Source organism: Stigmatopora nigra, unplaced genomic scaffold, assembly GCF_051989575.1.
Source record: "Stigmatopora nigra isolate UIUO_SnigA unplaced genomic scaffold, RoL_Snig_1.1 HiC_scaffold_56, whole genome shotgun sequence".
Classification (NCBI taxonomy): domain Eukaryota; kingdom Metazoa; phylum Chordata; class Actinopteri; order Syngnathiformes; family Syngnathidae; genus Stigmatopora; species Stigmatopora nigra.
In genome coordinates, this window is record NW_027551634.1 from 94321 (window position 1) to 121702 (window position 27382).

The 27382-nt window shown below is 39.0% G+C and overlaps 1 protein-coding gene across 1 annotated transcript; it reads right to left on the bottom strand.

Annotated features, from left to right (window-relative positions):
• Nucleotides 1-1787: 1787 nt before the first annotated feature.
• On the bottom strand, nucleotides 1788-27125 carry LOC144193065 (transforming growth factor beta-2 proprotein-like). The gene is made up of 8 exons (XM_077711901.1): nucleotides 26848-27125; nucleotides 26469-26781; nucleotides 19420-19583; nucleotides 10385-10517; nucleotides 10200-10310; nucleotides 8541-8715; nucleotides 3757-3910; nucleotides 1788-3654 (listed from the first exon to the last, which is right to left on the bottom strand). The coding sequence occupies exons 2-8, from the start codon at nucleotides 26509-26511 to the stop codon at nucleotides 3496-3498; spliced, it is 939 nt and encodes a 312-aa protein (XP_077568027.1). The 5' UTR covers nucleotides 26512-26781; nucleotides 26848-27125; the 3' UTR covers nucleotides 1788-3495.
• Nucleotides 27126-27382: the final 257 nt, after the last annotated feature.

Consider the following 27382-nt stretch of genomic DNA (forward strand, 5'->3'; position numbering starts at 1 on the left):
CAGAAGTCACAGACAGGTCATGCACTAACAAAATGCAATTCATGTACGTATAATGGCATACATTATTTGTTTTATGATTTCATGTACAAATGTGCAGACACAAATGAACGTACTATGAAGTTGCAATATTAATAATGTAATTATTACTCAGGATGGTAACGCTGTGAATATGTCTTAACATATTTTAGTGCAGACATTTGCAAGGCAAGAGTAAAAATTTACTTGATAATTTAGTCTAAAATTTGGGAGTAAATAGTAAGTAAATATTGTGCCAATTTCAAAATTGAAGTGGACATTTATTATCTCTCTGGTAAGATAAACCTTTTGACGTGATAAAACAAAACAGCAAGCACACCAATATTGATAGAAAAGATTATTGCAAAGGGAGCAATCCAATAAAGCGTAGGAAACCCTTTTATATTGGTTTTATTGTCTCCATATATAAATAAAAAAGGTGAAAGTGTTTCAATTGAGACTAAACCTTCTTACAAAGGGTTAAAATAAACGACCAGGAAAAGAGAAAATAAAATGGGAGACGGAAGGAGCCACTCAACGCGAGAATGGCCTCTATGCAGTAGAAAACAAGCTATTTGTCCCACAAGCATTGTTTGAAGCAATTGCCCAAATGAGCCATGGAAAGTCTCATGTCTCAACTGGGGGGATTACGGACATGGTACGGCGTGTGTTCCATGCGCCAACAGGTCTGAATACTTATTTAAAAAAACAAGTACCAAGCCCAAACTGAGACAAGGCTTCGTGCAGAAGTACTTTGCCACATACTGAACCATGCCAATGAATCAACTAATGGAGTGGGTGATTCATGCTGAGGAGAGACACCGCGCAGGAGTCAATACTCTAACCCAAGCCATGGCCTCATTGGTGAACCAAGGGTCATCAGAAGTATTCAACCAACAAGGGCATGGAAGAGGAAGAGGAAGAGGCCGAGGAAGACCCGAAGACAAATATATGTATATATGTACCGTATTTTCACGACTATAAGGCGCACTTAAAAGTAAAATTTTATCAAAAAGAGACAGGGCGCCTTATAATGCAGAATGATCTGTATGTATGTATGTATGTATGTATGTATGTATGTATGTATGTATGTATGTATGTATGTATATATATATATATATATATATATATATATATATATATATATATATATATATATATATATATATATATATATATATATATATATATATATATATATATATATATATATATATATATATATATATATATATATATATATATATATATATATATATATATATATATATATATATATATATATATATATATATATATATATCTATATCTATATCTATATCTATATCTATATCTATATATCTATATATCTATATATCTATATATCTATATATCTATATATATATCTATATATCTATATATATATATATATATCTATGTATGTATATATATATATATATATATATATATATATATATATATATATATATATATATATATATATATATATATATATATATATATATATATATATATATATATATATATATATATATATATATATATATATATATATATATATATATATATATATATATATATATATATATATATATATATATATATATATATATATATATATATATATATATATATATATCTATATCTATATATATATATATCTCTCTCTCTCTCTCTCTCTCTCTATATATATATATATATATATATATATATATATATATATATATATATATATATATATATATATATAAAAACATACATACATACACATATATATTAGCTACAGTTACTATATCCAATAATAATTCAGCTTGAATTCCTAGAGTAAAGTACTGAAAAGATACAGAGCAATGTAGTTTCCACAATGCAAGGTTTGCTTTCTACCTCTCCGCTCTTGGGTGAAAAAAACTTCAAAGTACATCTTAAATAGCAAAAGAAAGAATATATAAAAATACAATAGATACATAGCAAAGACAAATGAACACGAGGATGTGATTTGGAACGTGGATGGGGGTAAGTGTGGAGCTCTGTAAAATCCAGAACTAATTTCACATATACACATTTATCATATTAACTTCCAGTGTTTGCCTTATTTTCATGTCTCATTTGACAAGTGTGTGAGGTTATTCATGGAGTTTCAGACTTCTATAGAAAGATAATAAAACAAAATGCACATCGAGATGATGCAATCAACATCACAAGCAACATTTATACACTATTATTAAGTAGAAAATATATGGGATTTTTTTTTTTTTATCAATTCAACAGAGATTTTCCAATGAGTATTTTTTTTCATTATTCACACTTTTAAAATGTCTTTAGTGGTGTGATGTGAGAGGATCTAATCCAGGATTGGTACCTTTGCCCTAAAGCATTTCTCATGTAACAGATACGGCTCCATTAGTAGTGAAGGTTGTTTAGAGGCTGGCATACAGGTTCTGACTGTCAAAGGGTTCTGGGGTAGGTCGCTGAACCCAAAATGCTATGCATTGCGGTTGTGAATACAGGTACGTATGCATTAAAGGGTAAATGGGAGCCTTTATCATGTGGGTTAAGGCCCCTCAAAGTTGTATATTAAGTGCCAAAGAAGCACTCAGTTTGTATATTTTTCAATGTGTCACCAGATCAAAAGCCATTTTAGTGTCTAACTGTCCGATTCCTTCAGTCAGGCAAATGTGACCAAAAGTGATCCACTCTTGTTAACCCATCTGTTTAGTAACAAAATGTTACTTTGCTTAACGAGAATGTGACTTATTATTGTGGGGTGTAGTATTTATGGTAAAAATGAGGAATGTGGAATCGGTAATAGTTGATGTCACTTAAACTGGATTTACATTAATTGAATTGTGTTTCACTGAAGAACCTGCAGTAAACATCTAATACTGTATGGAAAACTTCCTGAAAACGTAACATCAGTCAATCTATAAATATGGCAGTCATTTCACTGTTGTCAATGTAATTCAAAACAAGCAACAACAAAAAAAAAGAAATAATAAAACGCTTATTGTTCCAGTCTTTAGTTCATATTCTTAAATTAATTACAAAAATGCCCAAACAAACTCGGTCAGCACCAAAATAACTCCATTGTTTCAGTTCTAGAGAAAGAGGCTTGATCGAATATGACAGTTTGAATCTTGAAAACTGAGAGCCACGTAGGGTACCACAACTAAAGGCACACTTTAACTTGGACTAATGTTCATCATCCAACTATTCACTTACAAGACAGATTTTCTTTCAGTTAAATAACATGGAAAAAAGAAAAATACAAAACACATGGTGTATAAGTCCTTGAAGATAAAGATATTTGTTATGTATTTGTAATGGCATTTTGGAATAAGGTTTGTTTGTTCAGTACCTCTCATCTTGAATCACACGACATTGCACTGACTTGACAGTGTGAAAATAGGAGATAGCATGGTCGCAATTGGTGTGTGTGTGTTGTGAGAGACAGGGTGGGGGTAGGTTCTGCAAGTTTAGTTTTTAGCTGCACTTGCAGGATTTGACCTTCATGTTGGAGAGGTGTTCTATTTTTGGCACTTTGCCGATATAGTAGAGGATGGTGAGCGGTTCCAGATCCTGCGAAACACAGCAGGGTGACGCTGATGCATCAGGGTTAATGGTGTTGTATAGTCCTAACACCTGGACACAAAAGAATAACAATCAAATGACCATGTACCTCTATGATTGTAAATTTAACTCAAAGACAGAAGAAACTATGCCTCTTTGTACAGCCAATAGTACCTTGGCATGTTGTGTGTCTGCACTCCATAGATAAGGACAAGCTCCAGCGCAGAAATTGGCAACATAGCCCTTTGGTTCGTGAATCCACCTCCAGCCAAGATCTTTCTTAAAGTCAATGTAGAGGGTCCCTAAGCAGCAGTTGTCTTGAACATTTCTATAGTTAATAAAGGAAAAAAAGGGAAAGGTCAAAGGCAGTGCAAGTGTATTTTAGACGGGACAAAAATCCCTTAAAGACATGCTCAAGTAGTTTCCAGGTGTTTTATTAACATTTTACATATAGCATCCTCCTTTTTCACTTCTGCAGTAATCAGCTGATCTTTAAAAGGCCGTCTAGTTATATAAAAATTAGCCGATGTTCAACCGAATGGAATGTGCCAATGAATATTGTTTGCACAACAACTAGGTGCTAGGTTAGACAGAGTAAAACAAAAGAGAAAAAAAAAACTATTTACACCCTTTTTTTAACCAAACAACAAATTTTGATAAATTGGTGTACGCTACATGGTAAAGTCCAGTAGGAATATAACCAACTCATTACCAATACAGTCAACTTTTCACAATACAGTTGTTCCTCTACTTGCAATATGCTTCCACATACAATTTTTGCAGGTTACGAAACACTTCGATTGGAACACTTTTGATCCAAGATATGTATAGAAATTTAACGTTACAAAATCGCAAATGAATTCAAACATCCCAGAGAAGTAAATAAGCTTGCTGTATTCGTTTTTTATTTTCCTTTTTTAAAAATTGTCGTGGTAGAATTCCTATCCCATTGGCTATCACTCATCACCTTACTGGCTTCCAATTTGCCCGAGTGAAGCTGCATTTTCAGGAATCCATATTAGCGCGCTGTAGATGGACACTAGAGCAGGGGTGGCCAAACTATTCCACAAAGGGCCGCAGTGGGTGTGGGCTTTCATACCAACCTCTAAAGAGGAACATTTTTCACAAATTTGGTATCTTAGAAGTGGAATGAGTGGATTGAAGCCAGGTGCTTCTTGGTTCATCAGAAATTGTCTGTGCTGGATCGGTTGGAACAAAAACCTGCACCCATAGCGGACCTTGAGGACTGGTTTACCCACCCCAGCCAGCCTGGACCAATGGGTCCAACAGCGATTGACTGTGTCAGCCCGACCCGAAAAGAACATGGTACAGGTGGATGCTAGAGACTGGCAGAGTTTGAGCGTGACCGCTTGACTTGAGCTAGCACTTTTTAATTAATTTTAATAAACCAGGACCATGGTTGATCAGCTCTAGCTGGCGATGAGTTCCTCATCTCTGTGCCTTTGACCCTCATTTGGCACAGAGTTGTTTGTTGAGTTTTCCTGTGTGCAACATAATTTTAAGTCGTGTATTAATATGCGTGTTGTCTTGTAGTAGGAATTTTGTTAAGGGGGGACAAATTAACATTGTAATATCAGTACCACACCCTTTATGTAATAAACAATTTAAAAAGCCTAAAAAGGCGGCCCTGGAGCGCAAATGGTTAGTGTGTCGGCCTCAGAGCGCTGTGGAGTCCTGGGTTCAAATCCAGATCACATCCATTTGTGTGGACTTTGCATGTACTCCCTGGGCCTGTGTGGGTTTACTCTGGGTACTCCGGTTTCCTCCCACATTCCAAAGACATGCATGGTAGGCTGAGTGGACACTGTATATTGCCCCTAGGTATGGGTGTGAGTGTGCATGGTTGTCTGTCCCCTTGTGCCCTGTGATCGGCTGGCGACCGATTCAGGATGTCCCCGCCTCTGGCTTGGAAACAGCTGGGATTGGCTCCAGCACGTGACTCTAATGAGGATAAAGCGGTTCAGAAAATGAGATGAGACGAGCGTCATGGTGAGAGAAACCGGCACAAAAAAAAAAAGAAAAAAAAACATGTAAAGCTTCTTATCCCATGTAAAATGCTGACTTGCTTTTCACGGTCGTCCCTTTGCAGTTACGAACGTGTCTTTATCTCACTTCTGACACTGTAGTTTTTTATGTTTTAGGGGTTTAAAGGGGACTATGGCAGTGCATCACCTTTACAAACAGAGCATACCAACTCTTCATATAATCGAGGTGTAGGGGGGCTGTAAAAGAGGTATCCATTTGCATGCAATGAGGTCTTTATCTCCTTATTTTCTATAGTGCATAACGTCATCACCGTTTTTAATGCATTATGGGAAATGTACATATTAAGAGGGAAAGAGGGAAAGAGCCACAGTACATACAAAATATAACAAGGAGCAAAGAGCCACTTTCATTTTGGCCGAGAGTCGCATGCGGCTTGAGTGACAGGTGTTCGCAACCCCTGTGCTAAATCAGCCCTAAAGATGGGATATGAGAACGAAACAGATTGGAATCAGATACGCCAGCTTTCAAAGCACCACGTTGGCAAGGGCATCGTGACAACAATGCACATTTGAAACACGCCTAAAATTAAACTGCAAAGCTCTGAAGAGTTTCTGCCGATAACTCATAGATTCAGAATTCACTTGTTGTCCGGTTTGCTCATGTTTTCAGCACTTATTTTTTTGTGTACAGTCATACCTTGAAATGCGAGCTTCAGGCGTTACATGACTGAGCTTGTATGTCGATTTACTTGTATTTCAAATCAACGTTTCCCAGCGAAATGAACTAATTACAATTAAATTTGTTCCCACCCTCTGAAAAAAAATACACCATAAAAAATGGATATTAAAATGGAAAAACATTTTTCATTGGTTGTAATTCATCATCTACTAACAGAGTAACTAATAACTATTAGTTATGATCTTTAATAATAAAATGAGAAATTATTCAATACAACGCAGAGTTTGTGGATGGAAGAGAGCGAGAGAGCAAGAGAGAAACTTGGTGGATGCGCTCGTGACAAACTTTAAATCTAACTTAAATTAACTTAGATTCCTATACACACATTTGAAAAAAGTTTTTATTTTACGTTACACTAAATTTAAACCTTGTGTAATAACCAAGGCAAAGAGATTAATGTATTTCATTGCGGCTTTTGCGGCAAACCTCCTGCTTCTCCATACGTATTGGCGAGCCATCTCAGTCACGCGTACACTTCATGTTTTTCGATTGTTTCATACTTAATATCGATTGTCTTCATATGCCTTTTCTTCGCACTACCCTTCATTGCACCTGCTTGCTTTGGACTCATTGTGTTTTCCTTAATTCTGCAATGATTAATGTAAAAAATGGGAAAAAAATGCAACGCCCCGCCCAGTGCTCGTAGAAATCTTTACACGAGGGAGATGCAGGTATAAGCAACCTCTCGTATCTCGGCCACCTGGCTGTCTCGTATGCCCGGACCTCAAAATTTGTTTCGCAAATATTTGCTCTGAATTTTACTCGTATCTCACATTCTTCGTATGTTGGGGTACTCATTTGTCAAGGTATTACTGTAATTAAAAGAAAACCATCTAACTGACTATACAGCACCTTTAATAGGGAAGCAGGGGTCACAAACTAACATGTTTGAATCAAATGATCAAGATCGTTATTAGGCTTCCTGTTAGGGTCCCACCATGTGGCGTGGCCGGGGGAATTGTTACCCATGAGCGGTGAGGCACGAGAGGAGTGTTGCGTTTGCATTTGTAGGCTTGGTTTAATAAGTTGACAAAACTTATAAAACAACAGGGGCTTGAATGAACCAACTGCAACTGAAACGAAACAACTAGCAATATCCCACGAAGTGCCGAAGGTTACGTCTCGGCGTGGCGTGGCGAAAGTGACGTCAGCATGATACGAAGTCGATCCGACCACGACTAACACTAACGGTAGTCCTTAAATAACTCCGGAAACATAATTTCAAGATTTTCCTCTAACATTCCTTTCCACCTCGGCTAAATACTCCCCTTATTAATGATTAAATATTGCCCTTATTAATGATTAAATATTGCCCTTATTAATGATTAAATATTGCCCTTATTAATGATTAAATATTGCCCTTATTAATGATTTTAATTTCCCTTATTAAGCGGTTTAAACCCGTACAAATGCAACGAGGCATATTCCCACACACACGCGCACACACAAAAGTCTAAAATGCCACCTGGCGGACAAACACGGGGAGTACGTCTCCCATAATAATGGCCCCAGAGAAAACTACAGTGGTACCCCGACATACAAGCACCCCGACTTACGATAATTTCGAGAAACGAGTAAAATTTTGAGCAAATAATTATCTCTGGATACGAGAAAAAATTTCGAGACACGAGAAAGCAAGGTGGCCAAGACATGGGAGGCTGTTTATCATTGTAGCACACTGTATTTTTTGCTGTATTTCTTTCGTGTGTAACAGTTATCTACGAGCACTGGGAGGAGCGTTGCATTTTTTCCAGTGTTTTTTTTCTGTCATTCAGCACAAATGGCAGAGCGATCGCTACAAGGAGTATATATTACTTCTCGTTAGCTGCTTGTAAGAAGATCAGTGGCACTGGCTCTCTCCCTCTTTGTAATGTCTCTGGTCGCAACTCCCTCTTTGTAATGTCTCTGGTCGCAACTACCTCTTTGTAATGTCTCCGGTCGCAACTCCCTCTTTGTATTGTCTCTGCGTGCGCTGGGCGGAGCGTTGCATTTTTTCAGTTTTTTCCCCCCCTTAGCCTGTTATCTCCCGTTTGCGGAGAAATCGCTAATTCACGAACAAATTAGTCTTCAATAGTAAATGATGCAAAGATTCAGACAATGTATTTTGCAATTGGCTATAACTCTTTCTTAAGGAGTTAGTTTCTCGAAAGAGCAATTTCATACGCATTCTCACGTGTTATGCTTGTCATGCGTGATAGTTTTTAGCTCAATACCTAGAACAGTAAGCTGCATCCAATGCTCGCTTTGTTCGATGTGGTTTTTGGTGAAATGGAGATTCCAAGCGATATGAAGGCAGCAGCATGATGAGAAGGTGTGGAGCCCGAGTACTGTGGCGCAGTCGCTTAAATACTTTTAGATCATCGTCGTCGATGAAGCTGTCATCAATACCTATGGAAAAGCAGCTTTGTAAAGCAAGTGTGGCCGCAAATTTGATCTGGAGACAATTAATTGTAATTAGCTTATTGAATGCCACTCATATTTCAAGGACAACACTCTATAGTGCAAGCTGTTTTAGAGGATTTTGACAGATTTGTGGGCTATACAGAATACTGTTTATTGTTCGATTGTTATATACAGAATATAGTGTACATAGTTTCCTCCTTTGTTAAATTATTATAGCAGTTGAATATGTTTTACAATGAACAATGCTTTCAAAAATTAAAAAATCATGCATCCATTTTCCATACTACTTATCCTCACATTGGGAGAGGAGTGCTGAAACAGATACTCAGAATTTGTTGCACGAGAATCACAGGGCACACTGAGAAAACAATCATTCACCCTCACACTCACACCTAGGGACAATTTACAGTGTTCAAGCAGCCTACCATGCATGTTTTTGGGATGTCAGAATAAACTGGAATACCAGGAGAAAACCCATGCAAGCCCAGAGAGAATAAGAAAACTCCAAACAGGAAGGTCGGAGCCCACCAGAGATTGAACCCTTGACCTTAGAACTCGAAGGTGGACATGCTAACCACGCGAGCACTGTGCCGATTACGGTAAAAAAAGAATCCCCAATTTACATTTTGTGAAATGAAAAACAAAGAAGCCAGGCTGATAAATGGGTAGTTAATTCTTTAGGCACATTTTGGTAAGTATTCAGGTAGTGATATCTATCGTTCGTTATTCTACAGTCGCCAGGATATTATTTATCTGGGTCTTTTGCTGGGAAAACACACCTCATGGAGAAGCACTACCAATTTCTTCATACGCAGTTTCTGGGTATGATGACAATTAGGATTTTGTCGAGTCAATGATGATGACAAAGCCAATGTCCGATTATTATACACAATGTGAGTGATGTTAAGTCCCATAAATTAGTTCTCAAAATGGGTAATTCTAATCAGTAGTTTGAGATTTTATTTGAACTTTCTCTCATTTGTATAAGGCTTATTCTACTGCTTATTATCATACTGCCATCTTCTCAAAATGTGCAATATATGGGGAGCTAAAAAGCCTCACCTGAAGTCTAATATTAGCCATCACTGATCTCGAGTGGCAATTTTGTCCCAATAATGTTGTGTGAGTTGTCTCCGCGTGGTAGGCTGGTTGAAAACTCTAAATTGTCCTTAGGTATCTCCACTGTGTCCTGTGATTGGCTGGCAACCAATTTGGGGTGTGTCCTACCTACTGCTCACAGTTGGTTGTGATAGACTCCAGCAACCCCATGATCCCCGTGAGGATAAGTGGTAAGGAAAATGAATGAATGATCTTTTCTATAAACTTCAGAAATTCCTGCACCGATTAAAATGTTTACTAATTAAACGTTTACCAAAGATTAGTTTTGTAAAAGCTAGATGAATACATTGTGTGTCTGAATGAGTTATGATTATTAAAAAGTGTTTTAAGTAATTTTAAGATCAAATAACCTGCAAACCGTGCTTCCAGCTCCTCACTCTTGTTGGGAATAATGAAGTTATTTGATGGAAATAAAGTACAACATGGACAATGAAGGCTGAGCTTGAATCCACTGTTTCTGTCTGAGGAGAGAAAATATCTTAATGTCTGTCAGTGTTCTGCATCCAATAATAAATAATTTTTGGAATAAACTCACCTCTGTAACTCATCCATTCACTCACCGCCTGTGTTACATCAAAGGTCACCCACTCGCCCTCTGTTTTCGTTCGTACCACTCTGCTGTCAATGTATCTTTGTGTTGGGGATGTCAAGGCTTTGCGTGCTAAAATCTAAGCATAAAAGAGTATGACAGAGGATAAGATGATGAATGAACTAATAAAATGATGATGGATAATTATCATGGTGTAACGGTTGTCATGTGTTTAGCATGTGCGCCTCACAGTTCTGCAATTGAGGGATCAATTCCCAGCGGGTTCTAAACTTCCTGTGTGGAGTTTGCATGTTCTCTCTGGGCTTGAATAGGTTTTCTTCAGATTCTCCAGTTTCTGCCCACATCCCAAAAACATACAGGTTGGTTGGACATTCGCTCCTCAGGGGCCACTGTGAGTGGAGGTTTTTGTTCCAACCAATCCAACACAGACAGTTTAACTAATTAGATTTCTGCTGAAACAAGAAGCAGCTGACTGCAATCTACTGATTGGACTTCTAAGATACTAGATTGGTTTAAAGGTTTCCTCTTCTGGGTTGGAACAAAAACCTGCACCCACTGCGACCCTTTGTGGAATTAATTGCATAGGTCTGCTCTAAAGTGTCCCTATATAAGAGTGTGACCGCAAATAGTTGTTCAGCTTAATGTAATGTGACAGTGACGCAGAGACCGGTGGGAGGTGGGCAGGAAGAGGAGGAGGAGAACGAGGGAGGAGAGTTGCATATTGTTGTGTTGATTTAATTGGATAACTTTATTCGTCCCGTATTCGGGAAATTACCTTGTGGCAGTAGCAAGGGGGTTATTAGAAAGAACAGCAAAGCAAAAGCACAAAGTACAAAGCAAATCAAAGTAAATGGAATCATTAAAACATAAAAGCAGCAAAAACACAAAACGGGCAAGAGTGGATGGAGCTACCGCAGCCGCCGGCATTTTAGTTGCGTTAGCTGAATCGGACTCAAAAAGAGTTAGACAAAAACTGGAACCACACACAGGAAGTCTTCCACGAGATGGGGAACATCTGCAGACTGTGACCGAGGTGGAGAAAATGCAGAGTCGCTCTTCCGAGCTTATCCGCACAGTTGCTAAGTAGTCTGAAGCTGAAGAAAACAGCAGCAGGGCAGAGCTCCTCGACTCCGTTACTGGTAGGCGCCGACAGCTCTTCCATCCCATCCCGCGTTGGAATGGTTGGTCAGAAGTGTTGCCTCTTCTCCCGGCACTTTTGTCCAGCTCCGAAACTCCGGCGGCACTGAGGTGTTGCTCCTTCTGCTGCGTATTGTAACAGCTAGTCCCATGTGTGTGACAGTGTAGGCATGGCTGGCTAATTCCAAAAAAAAAAGTAGCCGAAAGATGCCAGGCTAACAGAACAAGGAAAGTTGTAAAAACATTAAAGTAAAAAGTAAAGTAAAAAGGAATGTATTAAGAAATATTAAAATGTCATTTAAAAAAAGATAGAAGGGCTATAAAACATGAAAAACATAAGTCTGACACCCTTGGTGCAGAGCTACTGCCACTGGCTCCCGCTTAAAGGGCGCCATCTTGGATGTATGTATGTAATAGCGGTTTTGTCAACCCGCAATGGTAGGAGAAGATATGTTCACAAATTTACTGTCAAAGCCATTTTCAAGACATATTTTTCAAGAAAAAAGCTGGACATCATTAAGAAAGTTCGGACAACTCCGAAGCAAGCAAGCCTGTCACAACCGGCAACCAACATTTTCAACACTAAATCAAAAAAAAAAAAAAACGGGCTTGACTTTCAGCATTAGCTTCGATGGCGATAGAAAAGGAAGAAAGAAAGGAGGATGGATTTTATGTTCATATAAAATTGATTTTTGGTGAGTAAAATATGGCTATATTCCTAAATAATATTTCAATTGTATGAAATCATTATTGATGCTTTTTTGTGTGTCGCGGCTTTAGTAGCCTTATAGGTTTTATAGCCATAAAATAGTTTTGGAGAGTTGGATTTATTCAGACATAGCTGAAGACATCTGTATGATATCCAAGGCCCGCTACTGACTTCCATCTCTTAATATTGCGTGAAAAGCATTTTTGTGGTCACGCAGACTTTACATAGCCAAAAGTTGATGCCCGTAAAGCCAAACAACTGGTTCGCATTACATAAAAATAAGAAACAAAACAGCTTTAATCTTGTAATATAACAATATGTACTTCTTTGGAGGTAATTTACCGCGGCACACCTGCATGCCCCAGTGTGCACCAGCAGAGTGGTTGGGAAACCCTGTTCTAAACATATGTAATAAATGTTGCATAAATACTCGTTGATTCGCAAATGTCCCATAAACGATTTTTGTTGGATGACTCATTGAAATGAGCAGGAGAGATGCAATCATGATTGTTTCTGTGTTTTACCGTGTTTACCAGTCAGACCTGTTTGTCCAATGAGTGAAAATGTTTGTATGTCAGGATTGTTGTCAAATCGTGGGTGGGTTGTTAAATTTGAATCCGCAAATTAACTGCACCCAAAAAGTCTGGACCAAAGGAAGTGGACTATGGACTTGGTGTACATAGGGATGTCATTCAGCTCGAAAGAGAGGAAATTTATTTACTTGACTCGCTTCACTTTTTCCTCTTTTTGTCTTTTTATACAGAAACCCAGGTACACCTATGAGGATAACGGCATGTATTTGGACAATAAAGATGTGAAATATGAATTGTATTCTTATATTTAATCTTGCACCCTTTTGCACTTTTATACTCCGCCTCCTTCATTTGTATTAACGCCTCTCATTTTTATGTCTTGTCTTATCTCTATTAAAAACACAGTTGAAGCAGCTTTTCGGCTGGAAATAGCTTTGAGGAACATGGAGAGTAGTCACTGAATTGTTGCATCCCCCGCCTCTGCAGACGCAGCCTTAACTTTCATTCGATCTGCCTCAGAATGTGTTCCTGTGTTCGAGTTTATTGAAGTGTTGGCCAGTAGCCCCAACATTCTGGTGCCGAAACCTGGGAGGATTCGCATCTTGATTTTGGATCGCAAAACATTTATCCAAAAATCTGACGTCAGCTGTTTCCCCATGGAAGAGAAGGGTGATCGATTCTCTGCTGTCCAGAAGAAGGAAGCGAATCCATCCCACCGGACGCAGAGCACATCTGAGCAGTAAGGCACTTTTAAAATTAATTTGTAGAATCCAACCCAGCATGTGTCCCCGTCTTTCTCGAGAAGAAAGATGCTCCATTAGTCGGAGAAAAAGTTGCGTATACCGTTCCCTGTGAGTCGGGGGAAGCGTTCTCGGTGTGTCGGAGAAATACGTAAAGGTATACAGCAGGATCAAGGTGAGGATCCACAAATTCTGGTTTGAGAGTAACCAGACAGAGGAGGAGGTCGCACCTCACCGCCAGGGACTCCGTGGATTGTGTTAAAAATACAGAAAAAAATATTATACTGTGCCAAGAGAATGAAAGAGCTCAATATAAAGAAAACATATATAGAATAACAACTATAAAACTTGCAAGTAATCTTCATAAGGAGAAATTCAAACCAGAGCACCTGTGACACGCTCGTAAATCACGTCGTTTGCCGCGCAAAATAAGAGTATAAACGACTATTTAGGCGGGTAAATAAGATTAATTAAATGCGACGTACCTAGAGAAGGTGAGTAAATACCGTCGTAAATAAAAAGTAATAAATGCCTTATAGGAATAGCGGAATATACAAATATAATTTTTGAATAAACAAAAATCTTCAAACAAAAGAAACCCTCCCTTGATAGCATTTCAAGGACCTCATGCTTTCCCACAGACATGGGCACCACCAAGCCAAATGTATCCCATGGTTGAAGTTGCAAACCCACATTTCCAAGTGAACGGAGATCGTGATCAAACCATTCTCGTCCACTGTCCATGGACCGAGTCTGAATGCACCGAAGCATGCAAGGGACTGGGAGACCCAATAAAGAACCCAACTTAATGGTCCAATAATTTTGAACAGCTGAGACAAAGTTTCCACCTGAATGTAGCTGAGACAAGAAAAGCGTCCACTATGAGTCTGGGACACAACTGGGCCAGAGTGAGTGGAAACTTCGACGAAAGAAACAACCAAAGAAAAATTCACCCCCATGATTCACCAGACTTAACGCTGCTAGTGGAAAGAGTCCTGATCCAAGTTCGAGACACATGGGGCCCAACACCATGTTATGACAAAATCAGAGCCACAAGACAGGAACAAGGAGAAGGAATTCATAAATTCAGAGCAAGATTTGAAGAAGTGTTCAAAACCCACAGTGGGATAACAGAAGACCAAAATGAGCAAGGGTCGTACCAAGCCCAATTAAGACAAGGGTTCCTGAAAGGGCTCCAGCCCCAAATCAAAGGTTTCGTGCAGAAGTACTGTCTCATACCGAACCATGCCAATGAATCAACTAATGGAGTGGGCGATTCATGCCGAGAGACACCGCCAAAAACAGGTAAGCTCAGGAGTTAATACTCTGACCCAAGCCACTGGCTCATTGGTGAACCAAGAGTCATCAGAAGTATTCTACCAACGAGAACATGGAAGAGGAAGAGGCCGAGGCAAACCCAGATGACAGTGGTTACAATTGTAGAGACAAAAGGACGCTTTGCTCGAGACTGCAGAAGTTCACCCAGGGGGAACCAGAGACCCCCACTGTTCAACCCTGAAAATCAATATCAAGAATGACGCCAGAGGAAATGGAAGACTAACACAGAAGAGGAAACTGAAGAAAGCGATGGGGAGGACAAAGAAACCCCCTGCTTGCCAGTAGAAGTGTTAGACGTAACCGAAAGCATGCCCACTCTCTGGGAGAGAGACAGCAAACCATACTATACCTTACTGATGGGACAAAGTCAAACACCATTAAGATTCTTATGCGAGACTGGAGCAAATAAATCAGCCACCAAAGACAAAGTGCCAGGATTGGTAGCAGGAAAGGAATGGATCACTGTGATAGGAGCAGGAGGACACATGGAGCTATTGAAGAAGTTGAAGAAAACAAAAATAACTGATGAAAACGGACAAAACGCTGAAGCAAAGTTTGTCCTGAGTAAAAACTGTCCTGTGAACCTCCTGGGAAGAGATCTACTCCATAAACTGGGAATCAGCCTTATCCCCACAGATGATGGTATGAAACTTGAGTTTTTGCCTCTGTCTTGACAAGTGATTGTTATTTTCCATACCATGTTGAATAAATAATAATGATATTTGTATTCTAAAACCTGGAGAGGAGGGATACAGATTGATGTAAATGAAAATTCTTTCAAAGTTACTTCAGGGGGAAATGTGAAATATGAATTGTATTCTTATATTTAATTTTGCACCCTCTTGCACTCTGATGTATTAAAAGTTACTGGAATACAATTTTATTTACACCTTTTGGTTAAAATGTGAACTACACCTTTTGTACTCCACCTCCTTCATTTGTATTAACGCCTCCCATTTTTATGACTTGTCTTATCTCTATTAAAAACACAGTTGAAGCAGCTTTTCGACTGGAAATAGCTTTGAGGAACCTGGAGAGTAGTCACTCTCCGGCATCTGAATTGTTGCATCCCCCGCCTCTGCAGACACGGCCTTAACTTTCATTCTATCTGCCTCAGTGTGTGTTCCTGTGTTCGATTTTATTGAAGTATTGGCCAGTGGCCCCCAAAAATATACATCTATTTTATTAAAATAATACATAATCTTAGTAGATCAAGTTCACAAAATGTTCTCTTTTTTCTTATTGCAGGTGCAGTTTGTAAAACTGCATCTTAACCATGTTTGGTTATGTGACATAAATGAAACTATAGACTTCAAATGTAACAAGACTGAAGTCATACTCAAACCGAAAAGTTTATAGTTTGCTTTCTTTGGCTGACACTAAAATACATTTTGTCCAGACTCTTTTGGTGCGGTTCGTTTTTACATTGCAATTGACGGCGACTCAGGATTTTACAACAAACTTATGCACCTTCAATCATTGGACAAAACGATCCGGGCAGGGGGAGATACGGAAGTTAACAATCACAGAGCTCCAGTGTCTAGCACCCATGCTCATCTTGATAGGGTTCAATCAGGTACAAACGTTCGCGGGGCATTGGCGAAACAGAGGGAATTGATGCAATGTGCAGTTTATGTTTGCATTTGCCCTCAAATTTAAAAGACTGTCAAGGTTTTATTTCATAATATTATACACCCTGAAAATTGCCTTGACATTTTTGAATTTTACAATTTCTCATGTATAAGCCAATCCCTGATTCCCAATTTTCATCTCCATATTCATGATTTTAAAAGGGAGTACAAATGTGTTACTTTGAAGGAAAAATCTTAAGAAAAATTATCACAAGTGGTATTTCTGAGATAATGTATGAATCAAAAGTACATTATTAGGGTAAATATCACAATGAAGTTAATATACCTGTCTTTGTAAATGCAAAATATCCAATTATTCAATTTGAAAAAAGAAATAAGTCGATTTTGATGAGAACCTGATGCTTTCTAATAACAGAAATTAAAATTTTCTTAACAGAAGTTTAAGATGTTGTGGCAGTAAAATTTCTTGTAATGTCAAAATATCTCGAATTTTTTTGATGGTTCATATTCCTGCAATAGTAATTTTAAAAAAATCAAAGTGGAATTTGGTTTTGTTTCATAATCACAAATGTACAATCATTTCCTTCCTGTGTTCCGAAAGGGGGGGTGTTGTTTGCACGTAGACAAATTCAAAAAGGAAGTAACAAATTGCTTCTAATGTAAAAAAAAAATCTCAATTTGTTCGATGGTTCATATTACTCCAATAGTTGTTACTTTTGAACAAGAAATATAATGAAAAAAAACATGGAACTTTGTTTTATTTCAAAAACAAGGCCCGAGGGCCACATTGACTTTAAACATTTGAGAGATGGGCCGGGTCAGCACAAGATATGATACATATAAAAACTGCATCCGTTAACAGTACATATGAAACAAACAGAACAAAAGGTCTAAAGTCTTAACATACTTATCACTCGCCATTAAAGTAAAAAGTATAAAGTACAAAGTAAAGTAAAAAGGAATGTTTTAAGAAATATAAAATGTAATTTAAAAAAGATAGAGGGGCTGTAAAATACGAAAAAAAATAAGAGTGGACAGAGCTACTGTCACTGGCTTATGCGTGACGGCGCCATTTTGAGAAAAAAAAAATTTGGAAAACGTCGGCGGGCCGGATTAAAAGGTCTAGCGGGCCGGATGTGGCCCGCGGGCCGGATGTGGTTTTCCCCGTAGTTTGCCTACGTTTGGCATAGCCAGCCTCTAGATCTCAACCCCATAGAAAATCTGTGGAGGGAGTTGAAAGTCCAAGTTGCCCAACGACAGACCCAAAACATCACTGCTCTAGAGCAGATCTGCATGGAGGAATGAGCAAAAATACCAGCAACAGTGTGTGAAAAGCTTGTGAAGTTACAGAAAACATTTGGCCTTTGTTATTGCCAACGAAGGGTACATAACAAAAGTAGATATTGATATGAACTTTTGATATTGACCTAATACTTATTTTCCAACATGATTAGCAAATACATTCTTTAAAAATCAAACTGAAAATTCAGTTTTGTTTTTCCACATTCTGTCTCTCATCTTTGAGGTTTGTTGACAAATACAGGCCTCTCTAATCTTTTCAAGTAGGAAAACTTGCACAATTGGTGGTTGACTAAATACTAATATGCCCCACTGTATAACAATGGCATATGTGTGGAGCGAGTAGTCTTTCAAATTCCTGGAGTTCCATATCTCTGCTGACCTCTCTTGGGCAGCAAACACCACAGAATTCATCAAGAAGAGTGCTCAGGAATGAGAAACACAACAACAACCTGCTGGTGACCTTCTACCGGTCAACCATTGTGAGCATGTTAAGCTATGCTGTGTCCATGTGGCACAGAGGACGACAGGAGAAGCAGATGGTGATCAACACAAGCTCAAGAAGGAAGTGCGGTTTGCTGGACATACAGTGTTGCATCTGTACTTATTTCTGATCATGTAATTCTGGTGTGGCCCAACAGCTGAATAGTTAGTGCGCTGGCCTCGCAGCCCTGGGATCCTGGGTTCAAATCCAGGTCCCTGGGCCTGCGTGGGTTTCCTCCCTCCAAAGAGATGTATGCTAGGCTAATTGGACAGTTTAAATTGCCTCTATGTATAAGTGTGAGCGTGAAAGGTTGTCTGTCTCCTCGTATCTGGCGATCGATTGGCCACCAACCGATTCAGGGTGTCCTCCACCTTGTGCTCGAAAGACAACTGGGAAAATCCCCAGCACCTCTGCGACCCTTGTTTCGAGTTAAGTGTTTCAGAAAATGAATGAATGAAAAACATTGGAATTCTCGGCCCGGCGGCTGAGTGGCTACCGCGGCGGCCTCACAATTCTGTGGTCCTTGATTCAAATTCAGGGCGATCCTCCTGTGTGGACTTAACACTCCCTCACCTTCTTACCTATGAACATGAGATGTGGGTTGTAACCAACAGAAGATATTGGAGATATTGGAAATGAATTTCCTTCGCATGGTCCCTGGACTCTCCTTTAAAGATATGGTGATAAGCTCGGTCATGCAGGAGGGACTCGTATTGGATTATTTAATCTTATTTAGCCTCATTTTGTTTTTATTCAATGTGGAATGTATGTAAGCGGGTTTCCAACATACATAGAATAAATCTACATGAAGGCATGTTAGAATCCAAAGATTAACCTCGAGGACAGTATGGGGCCTTTATAATGGGTACTGGAACAGTTCCCAGGAAGCAGCCCAACAACTATAAACAATAACACCCATCAATCTAAATGTGAATTGTACTGAACAATACTTGATCAGTTGTATATTAAATTCATAATATACAATATAATAACAGTACAACTATGTTATCCACGTCTTAGCTCAGCCTGCTCAATTGTCAGTGTTTTCAAATTATTTGACTGAAACATATACTGAAAAAAATCCTGCTTTGTGAGCACTTGAAGTCTGTTTTTCAATTTTCTTTTAATGTTAACTCCATCAGTAGTTTAAAAAAATCGTTCATATTGGAGCCCCTGTTGCTGTATCACCTGGTATAGCTCAATGCGTTGTTCAGATACTCTTGCACTAGGATTTTGAAGGCGAAATATTCTCAGCTCAGCTTTCACCAGGTTGGAGGCATTCTTCTCCATGGAGGACACATCAAAAATTAGCCGTCTGAAGTACGGGCTGAAGAGTGTAGGAGAAATAACATCTGAAAACACAGGTGACAAAATATATAACATATTTGACAGGTACATTTGTGGACTCAATGCTAAGCTCTTTAACAGGCATGTCACGCTCCAGAAAAACTAGAAAACATTCATGGTCAATGTTGTTAAATGCTCTAGTGTACTTAATGGGGTATCCCAAGGAGGCTGGACAACCATCCTGTATTATAGGTTGTGGTAGGCGAGGGTTGCTCGGCTCACATCCGGATCTCCTGTAGTACCTGTGCAGCTGTTCCCTTTCTTTATTTGACTAGGGTTTGATCTAAGTTTTGTCAGTATTACACACTGTAATCCTTCACCCACTTCATGGCTTCAGTACATCGTGGTTTTCCCCATTAAGTATAAAAAATGATAAATAAAAATGATAAATTCACGCTGAAACTCCTCTCATCTCATTTTCTGAACCGCTTTATCGTCATTAGGGTCACGGGGATGCTGGAGCCTTTCCCAACTCTCTCTGGGCCACAGGCGGGGGACACCCAGAATCGGTGGCCAGCCGATCGCAGGGCTCAAGGAGACTGACAACGATGCACTCTCACACCCATACTTAGGGCCAATTTAGGGTGTCCGATCAGCCTACCATGCATGTTTTTGGAATGTGGGAGGAAACCGAAGAACCCAGAGCAGAAGGAGAGCCTGCAAGAAGAATGATGCGCCAAATAATACAAACAGCGAGAAGGACGTCATCTTGCCTTTTTCCATTTTCTTCAGACTACGGTTCGCATCGCACAAAAAGACTGCACAGAGCCTTTTCCAGCATTGTTTGGATTTTGAATCATCTTTGAAAACGCCTCCTAAGTGCCTGTGTCATCTAAGACATCATAAATGAATCTACCGTGGGCTACATCAAGAAAGATGAAGCGTACATTCGGAAAAAGACATGTTGTCTTTTTCCAAGAACACCAAGCAAGTCGTAACCACTTGGTATAAAATGAAGTCATCGTTAAGATGAAGAATGCCCTATCAGTCTTGATCTCAGAATTTAGGGAGAAGATACCACTGGATACCAACATGATTAGAAGCAAAGCCAAATTGTTTTACGATTGCTTGGCTTCCGACAAAGACAATGATGATGAACCTCAGCCTCGTACCAGTGCCGCTAGTAAGCATCATGGTTTTATTATAAGAAAAGGTTGGTTTAAAAAGTTTAAGAAGTGGTATGGTGTACTCTGTATTTCACTCTATGGAGAAGCCCTCCTCAGCAGACCAAGAGAAAGTGAAACTGTGCGTTGTGAAAAAGTTCTCTCACAAAATTGAAGAGAATGATTATCTTCATGAGCAAGTTTTTAACATGGATTAGACGGGCCTTTTTTGGAAGAAGATGCCTTCCTGGACATTTTATTCAAAGATAGAGATAAGAGCCAGGGTTCAAGATTCAACAAGGAACGCCTGGCGTTCAACATGGGTGTGAATCCTGCTGTTATTGCCTAGATCTACAAGTTCGATCGTCTTTATGCTTCAAAAAACAAAGACATTCTGCCTGGCTACTGGATGAGCAACAGGAAAGCCTGGATCACAAAAGCCCTCACAAAGGTCTGTTTCTTAAACTGTTTCAACCTGGACGCGAAGCTGCAGGAGGACTTGAATTGAATCCCTTTATTGTCGATATACAAGTATAATGGACTTGGACTAAACCTCTCATTGACTTGTTTTATAATATTTATCAAGGAAAGAAACTATTTTTGCTATGAGTACAGTACTTAAAGTATTTAAGTTTTTTATAAAAAGATTATATTTAGACATTACCATATTTAATCACAAAAGCCGCACCCTTAAAATTGCCTTAAAATGGTTTAATTTTACAATTTCTCACATATAAGCCGCCCCTGATTCCAAATTTTCACCTCCATATTCATGTTTTTATTAGGGAGTACGAAGGTGTTACTTTGAAGGGGAAATCTTAAGAAAAATGTGGTATTTCAGAGATATTGTATGAATCATTAGCGTCAATATCATAAGGAAGTTAATATGCCTGTCTTTGCCAATGCAAAATTTCACATTATTATTTAATTTGAAAAAAGAAATGTCCATCTTGAATGCGAACCTGATGCATTATCACGACAGAAATTACAATTTTCTTACCAGAAGTTTAAGATGTTGTGTCAGCCATATTGCTTTTAATGTCAAAACAACTAAATTCTTTCGATGGTTTATATTACTCCAATAGTTGTCACTTTTGAATAAGAAATTAGACAAAAAACAAATAAAAAGTGAAATGTAGTATTTCGCAGTAGTGGATGAGCTTCCCGTGCAGGCTACAGAGATTGCAAAGAGCACTCTCAAGGACCCAGTCCTGTGTAAAGTACTGGAGTTGACCCGGTCTGGATGGCCAAGTCATAACCAGGACGAGAGACTTAACCCATACTTTTCCCTTATTATGGGGAATTCGAGTTATCATTCCACCAGCACACCAAGAGTGACTACTGCAGCATCTTCACCAAGGACACCCTGGAGGATGCAGGATGAAGGCCTTGGCCAGTAGCTACTTGTGGTGGCCACAGCTGGACAGTGACATAGAATATACTGTGCAACAATGTGAGGCCTGTCAGAGTGTGAGGAAGCTACCAGCAGCAGCACCTCTACACTGCTGGCAGTGGCTGATTAGTTTGACAACGAATCCATATTGACTTTGCCACGAAAGATCGACACCATTTTTTAATAGTAGTGGACAGTTATTCCAAATGGCTTGAGGTCATCGCCATGGCAACAACCACCGCAGCCAAAGTGCATGAGGTGTTGCGGAACATCTTTTTGTCTTCCGGTCTTGCGGAGGAGATTGTATCCGAAAATGGTCCTCAATTCATGTCACAGGAGCAATGGAATAAAACAAACATTGGTACCGGCTTACCGCCCCGCTTCCAATGGAGCTGCAGAGCAAGCAGTTCAGACAGCGAAAGCATCACTGTTGAAACAAATGCTTGATGAAAGGAAACTAAATGTCAACCAAAACAATGCCGCACCGGCTAGCTAACTTCCTGATAGCATACAGGAGTACACCACACAGTGTTACGGGATTTTCTCCAGCGGAACTGTTTTTAAAACGTCAAATCAGGACCAGGTTCAGCTTACTGAAGCCAGATCTCACTCGGGTGGTGGAAGCGAAACAACAAAGGCAGAAAAACTACCATGATAAAACCACCTCCAAGCTGAGACATCTGTCTGAGGGTGACTCAGTCCTGATCCGGAATTTCTGTGGGGGAAAAGAGAGGTGGACAAGAGGAATAGTGGAAAAGAGACTCAGACCAGTCACCGACATGGTGTGGAATGGAATGAGCCGACGCACAGTCTACATAGACCACCTGCTGTACAACCAACCATCCAGACCAGAGACATTGCAGTTTCCAGATGAGCAGCTGGACGTTACAAACAAATAGCCGGTGGTGGTTCATGCAGATGTGGAAAGGAAAGGCATACCTGGAGCAATAGGTGGTAGCCCGTACTCACTGGAAGACACACCTTTGAAACATATGGAGGCTAAAGAGACACAGGTAACACCTTCACCCGGCTCAGTGGCCTGTGACAAGACAGTTACACTGGACCACCGGCAGTAATAATTTAGTTAAAATTTTTGAAGTAAGTGTTAATTCTTAAGGGAGACTTCACAGTTTAAGGGGGAGGAGTGTAATATATTGAGACTATAACGGTGGGTTTAACGATCACCACCTGATGGTCATCACGTATTACCGATTGACCTGGATGTTGATGTGTTAAAAGGCTGTCTGTGAGTGTCAATAAACTAGCCTACGGCACGCATGCAAGTTGGCTCCGTCGTTTATACTGCAAAGTTATTACACTAAAAATCGTATGAGAATCAAGTTTCCATGTGGAAAACTAACGGGCAAAAATACAGCTAAAGATAGATTTACTGTGTCAGATTTACTGATTCAGCTTCAGATTGTTTGTCCAGCCAAGTCTTTGGTTACTTACAGCCACCTGTGAAATATCTCTGCCGTCAGTGTCTAGAATCCATGTTTACAGTTTCTACAGCAACCCGCTAATATGGCAATCACCCATAAATATTGAACCACTGCTGTCATCCCTCTAATATCGCGGATAATGTAGACCAGCCATGGCGGATACAATCGAAGAACCGCAAAGTATAATCACCCCAATGATTACTACATAGTATACATATTTTCACACCTATAAAAAATACAAGTACACAAGTACTATTATTAATCAGTGTATTTAGTAAATATTACAGTTACAGGCATATGAAAACACTAATGTAAGAATGTCTAAATATAATTGATAAATTAAACAAATTAAGTAAATCCGTTAGGTACTGTATTCAAAAGAAAAATAGTTTCTCTCTGCTTGATTTAAATAACAATGAGAAAAACAGTTATTGTGAGCTTTAGTCCAAGTACTCCTCGTCTGATTCGAGAGACAAGCAAACCAAAACAAAACACAACATTATTTCCAGAGAGTAAAAACAGAATAAATGCAAAAAGACATCCATATTAAGGCAAAGACAACACAAAAAGATGGAGTTAAAACAAAAATTCTAGTCAAGACGATTGAATCTTCAGGAGGCACCATGGGGGAGCTTTTCAGGAGGAGTTTCCTTCTGAAAGACGTTTTCGGCACATAATAAACATGGCGACTATCGTTTCTTTTCTTATACAAAGAAGCTGTTGTACAAGTACATGACACTGTCAAGGAAATTGTCAAATTCAATGGCTCCAATCATTTGGTTATCATTCTCCTGGACCAGTTGTTGCAAACTGCAAACCATGTTCTTCATCCCCATCCTCGTGATAGTCCGCTGCTTCTTCTTCTGCACTCCTATGTTTACGTCTACTCGTCATGCCAGCTAATGAATGCCAGCGTGAATCCCTCATAATGCTGGTTCATTTTTTTAATTTATATGGGTTACCATTCGGTTAGGGTCTTTGGAAATGGATATTGTGGCCATCTTTCGAATGTTCGCGTGTTTCTTGGTAAAATGCATGATAGATTCATTCATGCCGCAATTGCGTGCTAGGGTCACGTTTTCTCGGTCACTGTCATGATGTCTCGTTTTCTACCGGGCTCTTTGGATGCCAGGACACTTAGGTGGCATTTTCAACAGTGACTCAAAATCCAAACAAAGTTGCTATAAGATTAGTGAAGTCTACCTCCACAAGCGAGGTGTGCGACGGAAAATTCACAGGCAACAAAACAGGATAAGGCAAGATGTTGGACTGAAATGTGAAATGTGGCTTCTTCAGCACTGCGTGCCACCCAATACAGCGTCGAAGAGGAGCCCTGACTTTCGCCATTTTTAAATCCTATGTTCCGTTTGTGAGTTTCAGTGTGAATTTTGCCGTTTTTATGACCATTTTTTATACTTAAGATTAAGAAAAAAAGCGATGTGCTGAAGCCTTGAATGTTGAAGCGAAGTGGTGAAGGACCTCAGTACAGAAGTACAAATATCAAGAAGTGTATTTATAAAACATTAGTTATAGGCATATGAAGACTAATTTATCAATATCTAAATATAATCTATAATTAATAATATGTAAATGCTTTAAATTCTGTGCTCACAACAAAATTAGTTCCTCTCCGCTTGACATGAATACATGTTGCTAACTGTGTGCCATATTGAAGATCTGCAGATTTCTTAAAGGAAGATCACATTCGACAATCTCATCCTTGTTGACTGGGGCAGGATCGCGGGGGATACCTTGCTTGCTGCCAGATCGCCGGCCGACCGCCCGGGAAATTAAACTTCTAGAGGCATTCTTAAGTAGAATTATGACTGTATTTACAGTGTGATTGGTCTGAAGTCTTTGTGATCTGGTAACCCTGGGGTAGAGCGCGCTAGTGTCTCATAATTACATACTTGAGCGTCGACAGTACCTCGTGTGCATGAGATTTAAACTGTTAATATTTATTACCGTATTTTAATGACTATAAGGCGCACGTAAAAGTCTCACATATTCTCCAAAATAGACAGGGTGCCTTATAATCCAGTGCGCTTTATATATGGACCAATAGAAAAATTGTTATGACGATAAAATAAAATAAATCAGTCGATAGGGTACACCATCCTCTACAGCTCTCTCAACTACGGCAAGCAGCCCCCGACTCTGCTATTTTCCCCGTAGAAAAAGTACTGCGCAGTGACTGCTGGGATATATAGTTATTTTGTCAATTCTTTTGTCAATATGACGGCGAGCACACTAATTTGGTGCTTGCCGTCATTCCGGCTGGATTTACAAAAGAATTCTTGCCGTTAGATGTTGGCGTGGACATCAAAATCAAAGGGTTATGAAGGGTGGCAGGCAACTATGCCTGATTTTTAAATTAATTAATTTTTGGGTTTATTTCTTTTATTATTTTTGAAAATTAAATTTATCAAATGTATCTATTTTCTGGGGTTGTTTTTTGAATATTTTTTGAAAACTCATTTTTTCAAATTAATTAATTTTTCTGGGGTTGGTATTTTGAATTATTTTATTTTCTTCTTTGCTTTTCAAATAAATTTCTTTTTGGGGTTGTTTTTTTAGTTTTTTGTTGTTGTCCTTTTTCATTTTTTTCCCTGTTTTTTTCCTCAGCCTGACAGCCAGCGGGGAAAAAAAATCAAAAAACGAGCAGGTGGCAGTTGAACAGATACTTGAAAGTTTTGCATACACACTTGCATCCATTCAGCAGAATCAACTTTTATGTAGATATGGGGCTCAGTTGCTCCAAGACAGTCATCAAGTCACATTAATGGCGGGTACGCATAGAGGTTTCCTCTCATATAGAATTTGCGGAAAGAATTTTGCACAAAACCTCAGTGTATTTCAATAACTTCCGTTTGCTCATTTTTAAAAAATATATTTTTTTCTACTGGCGGCCGAATTTAAAAAAAAACAAGCAAGTGGAAATCATCTGGATACCTGTAAGTCCCGTGAGATTCTTGACATCTAAACTTGCTTCCATTCAGTCTATATATTCAGTGCAATAAAGTTTTATTTAGATATGGGGCAAAGACAGCGGGGGGTAATCCAGTCATTAAGTCACATTCCTGGGATGGTAGTTTGGCCTTATGCAGACAACTTGTGCATACGCGTATCTTCAGGAGAAAAGACCATTCCTATCTCCTAGATGTTGCAATATTTGCCCAAGAATAGTTGAACAGATTTAGCAAGATGAGGCAGTTTAAGATGCATCCAAGCTGGTTACACTGTGACTCAACAGACGGCCAGGGGACTGTGGAAATAATAAATAAAATACTGAGCACCTGCGGCGTACAACAGAGAAGCTGGACTCGAGTACCCGTAAGTGTTGCGGTTCACGCGAGACTTCCAAGTATATCGATTACTTCCACTTGATTGTTCTTTTTTTTACTTTTTTTCCCGCTGGCAGCCAGGCTGAAGAAAAAAAAAACAAAGGAAAATAATTAATAAAAGAAAAACAACCCCAAAAATAAATTAATCAAAATAAAATAAAAAATAATTAAATAAATGAATTCTCAAAACAGCCAGGGCTTTTGAAAAAATAGTATTGTCCAGGTGAATGCAATAAGTATTAGTACTAGGAAATGGTGTGGTGATCAAGAAAAAAAGACCCCAAAAGCCATAGAAGGAAAGGCACATAGAAGTGACTAAACAGAAGTCTTAGTTGCAAGGCCTATTAAATACCATTTACTGATTGACTTCCTGTCTAGTTACCGTCAAGAATGTGATTTTCATTTTACTTATGACAGTAAGCCAGCTCAAAATGCTCTGCCAAGACACCTAAAAGAGTCAGCATCAATACCATGAAAAGCCAAGACTAACAAGGCTCTTCTTCATGGTTCTCGTCCCATCAA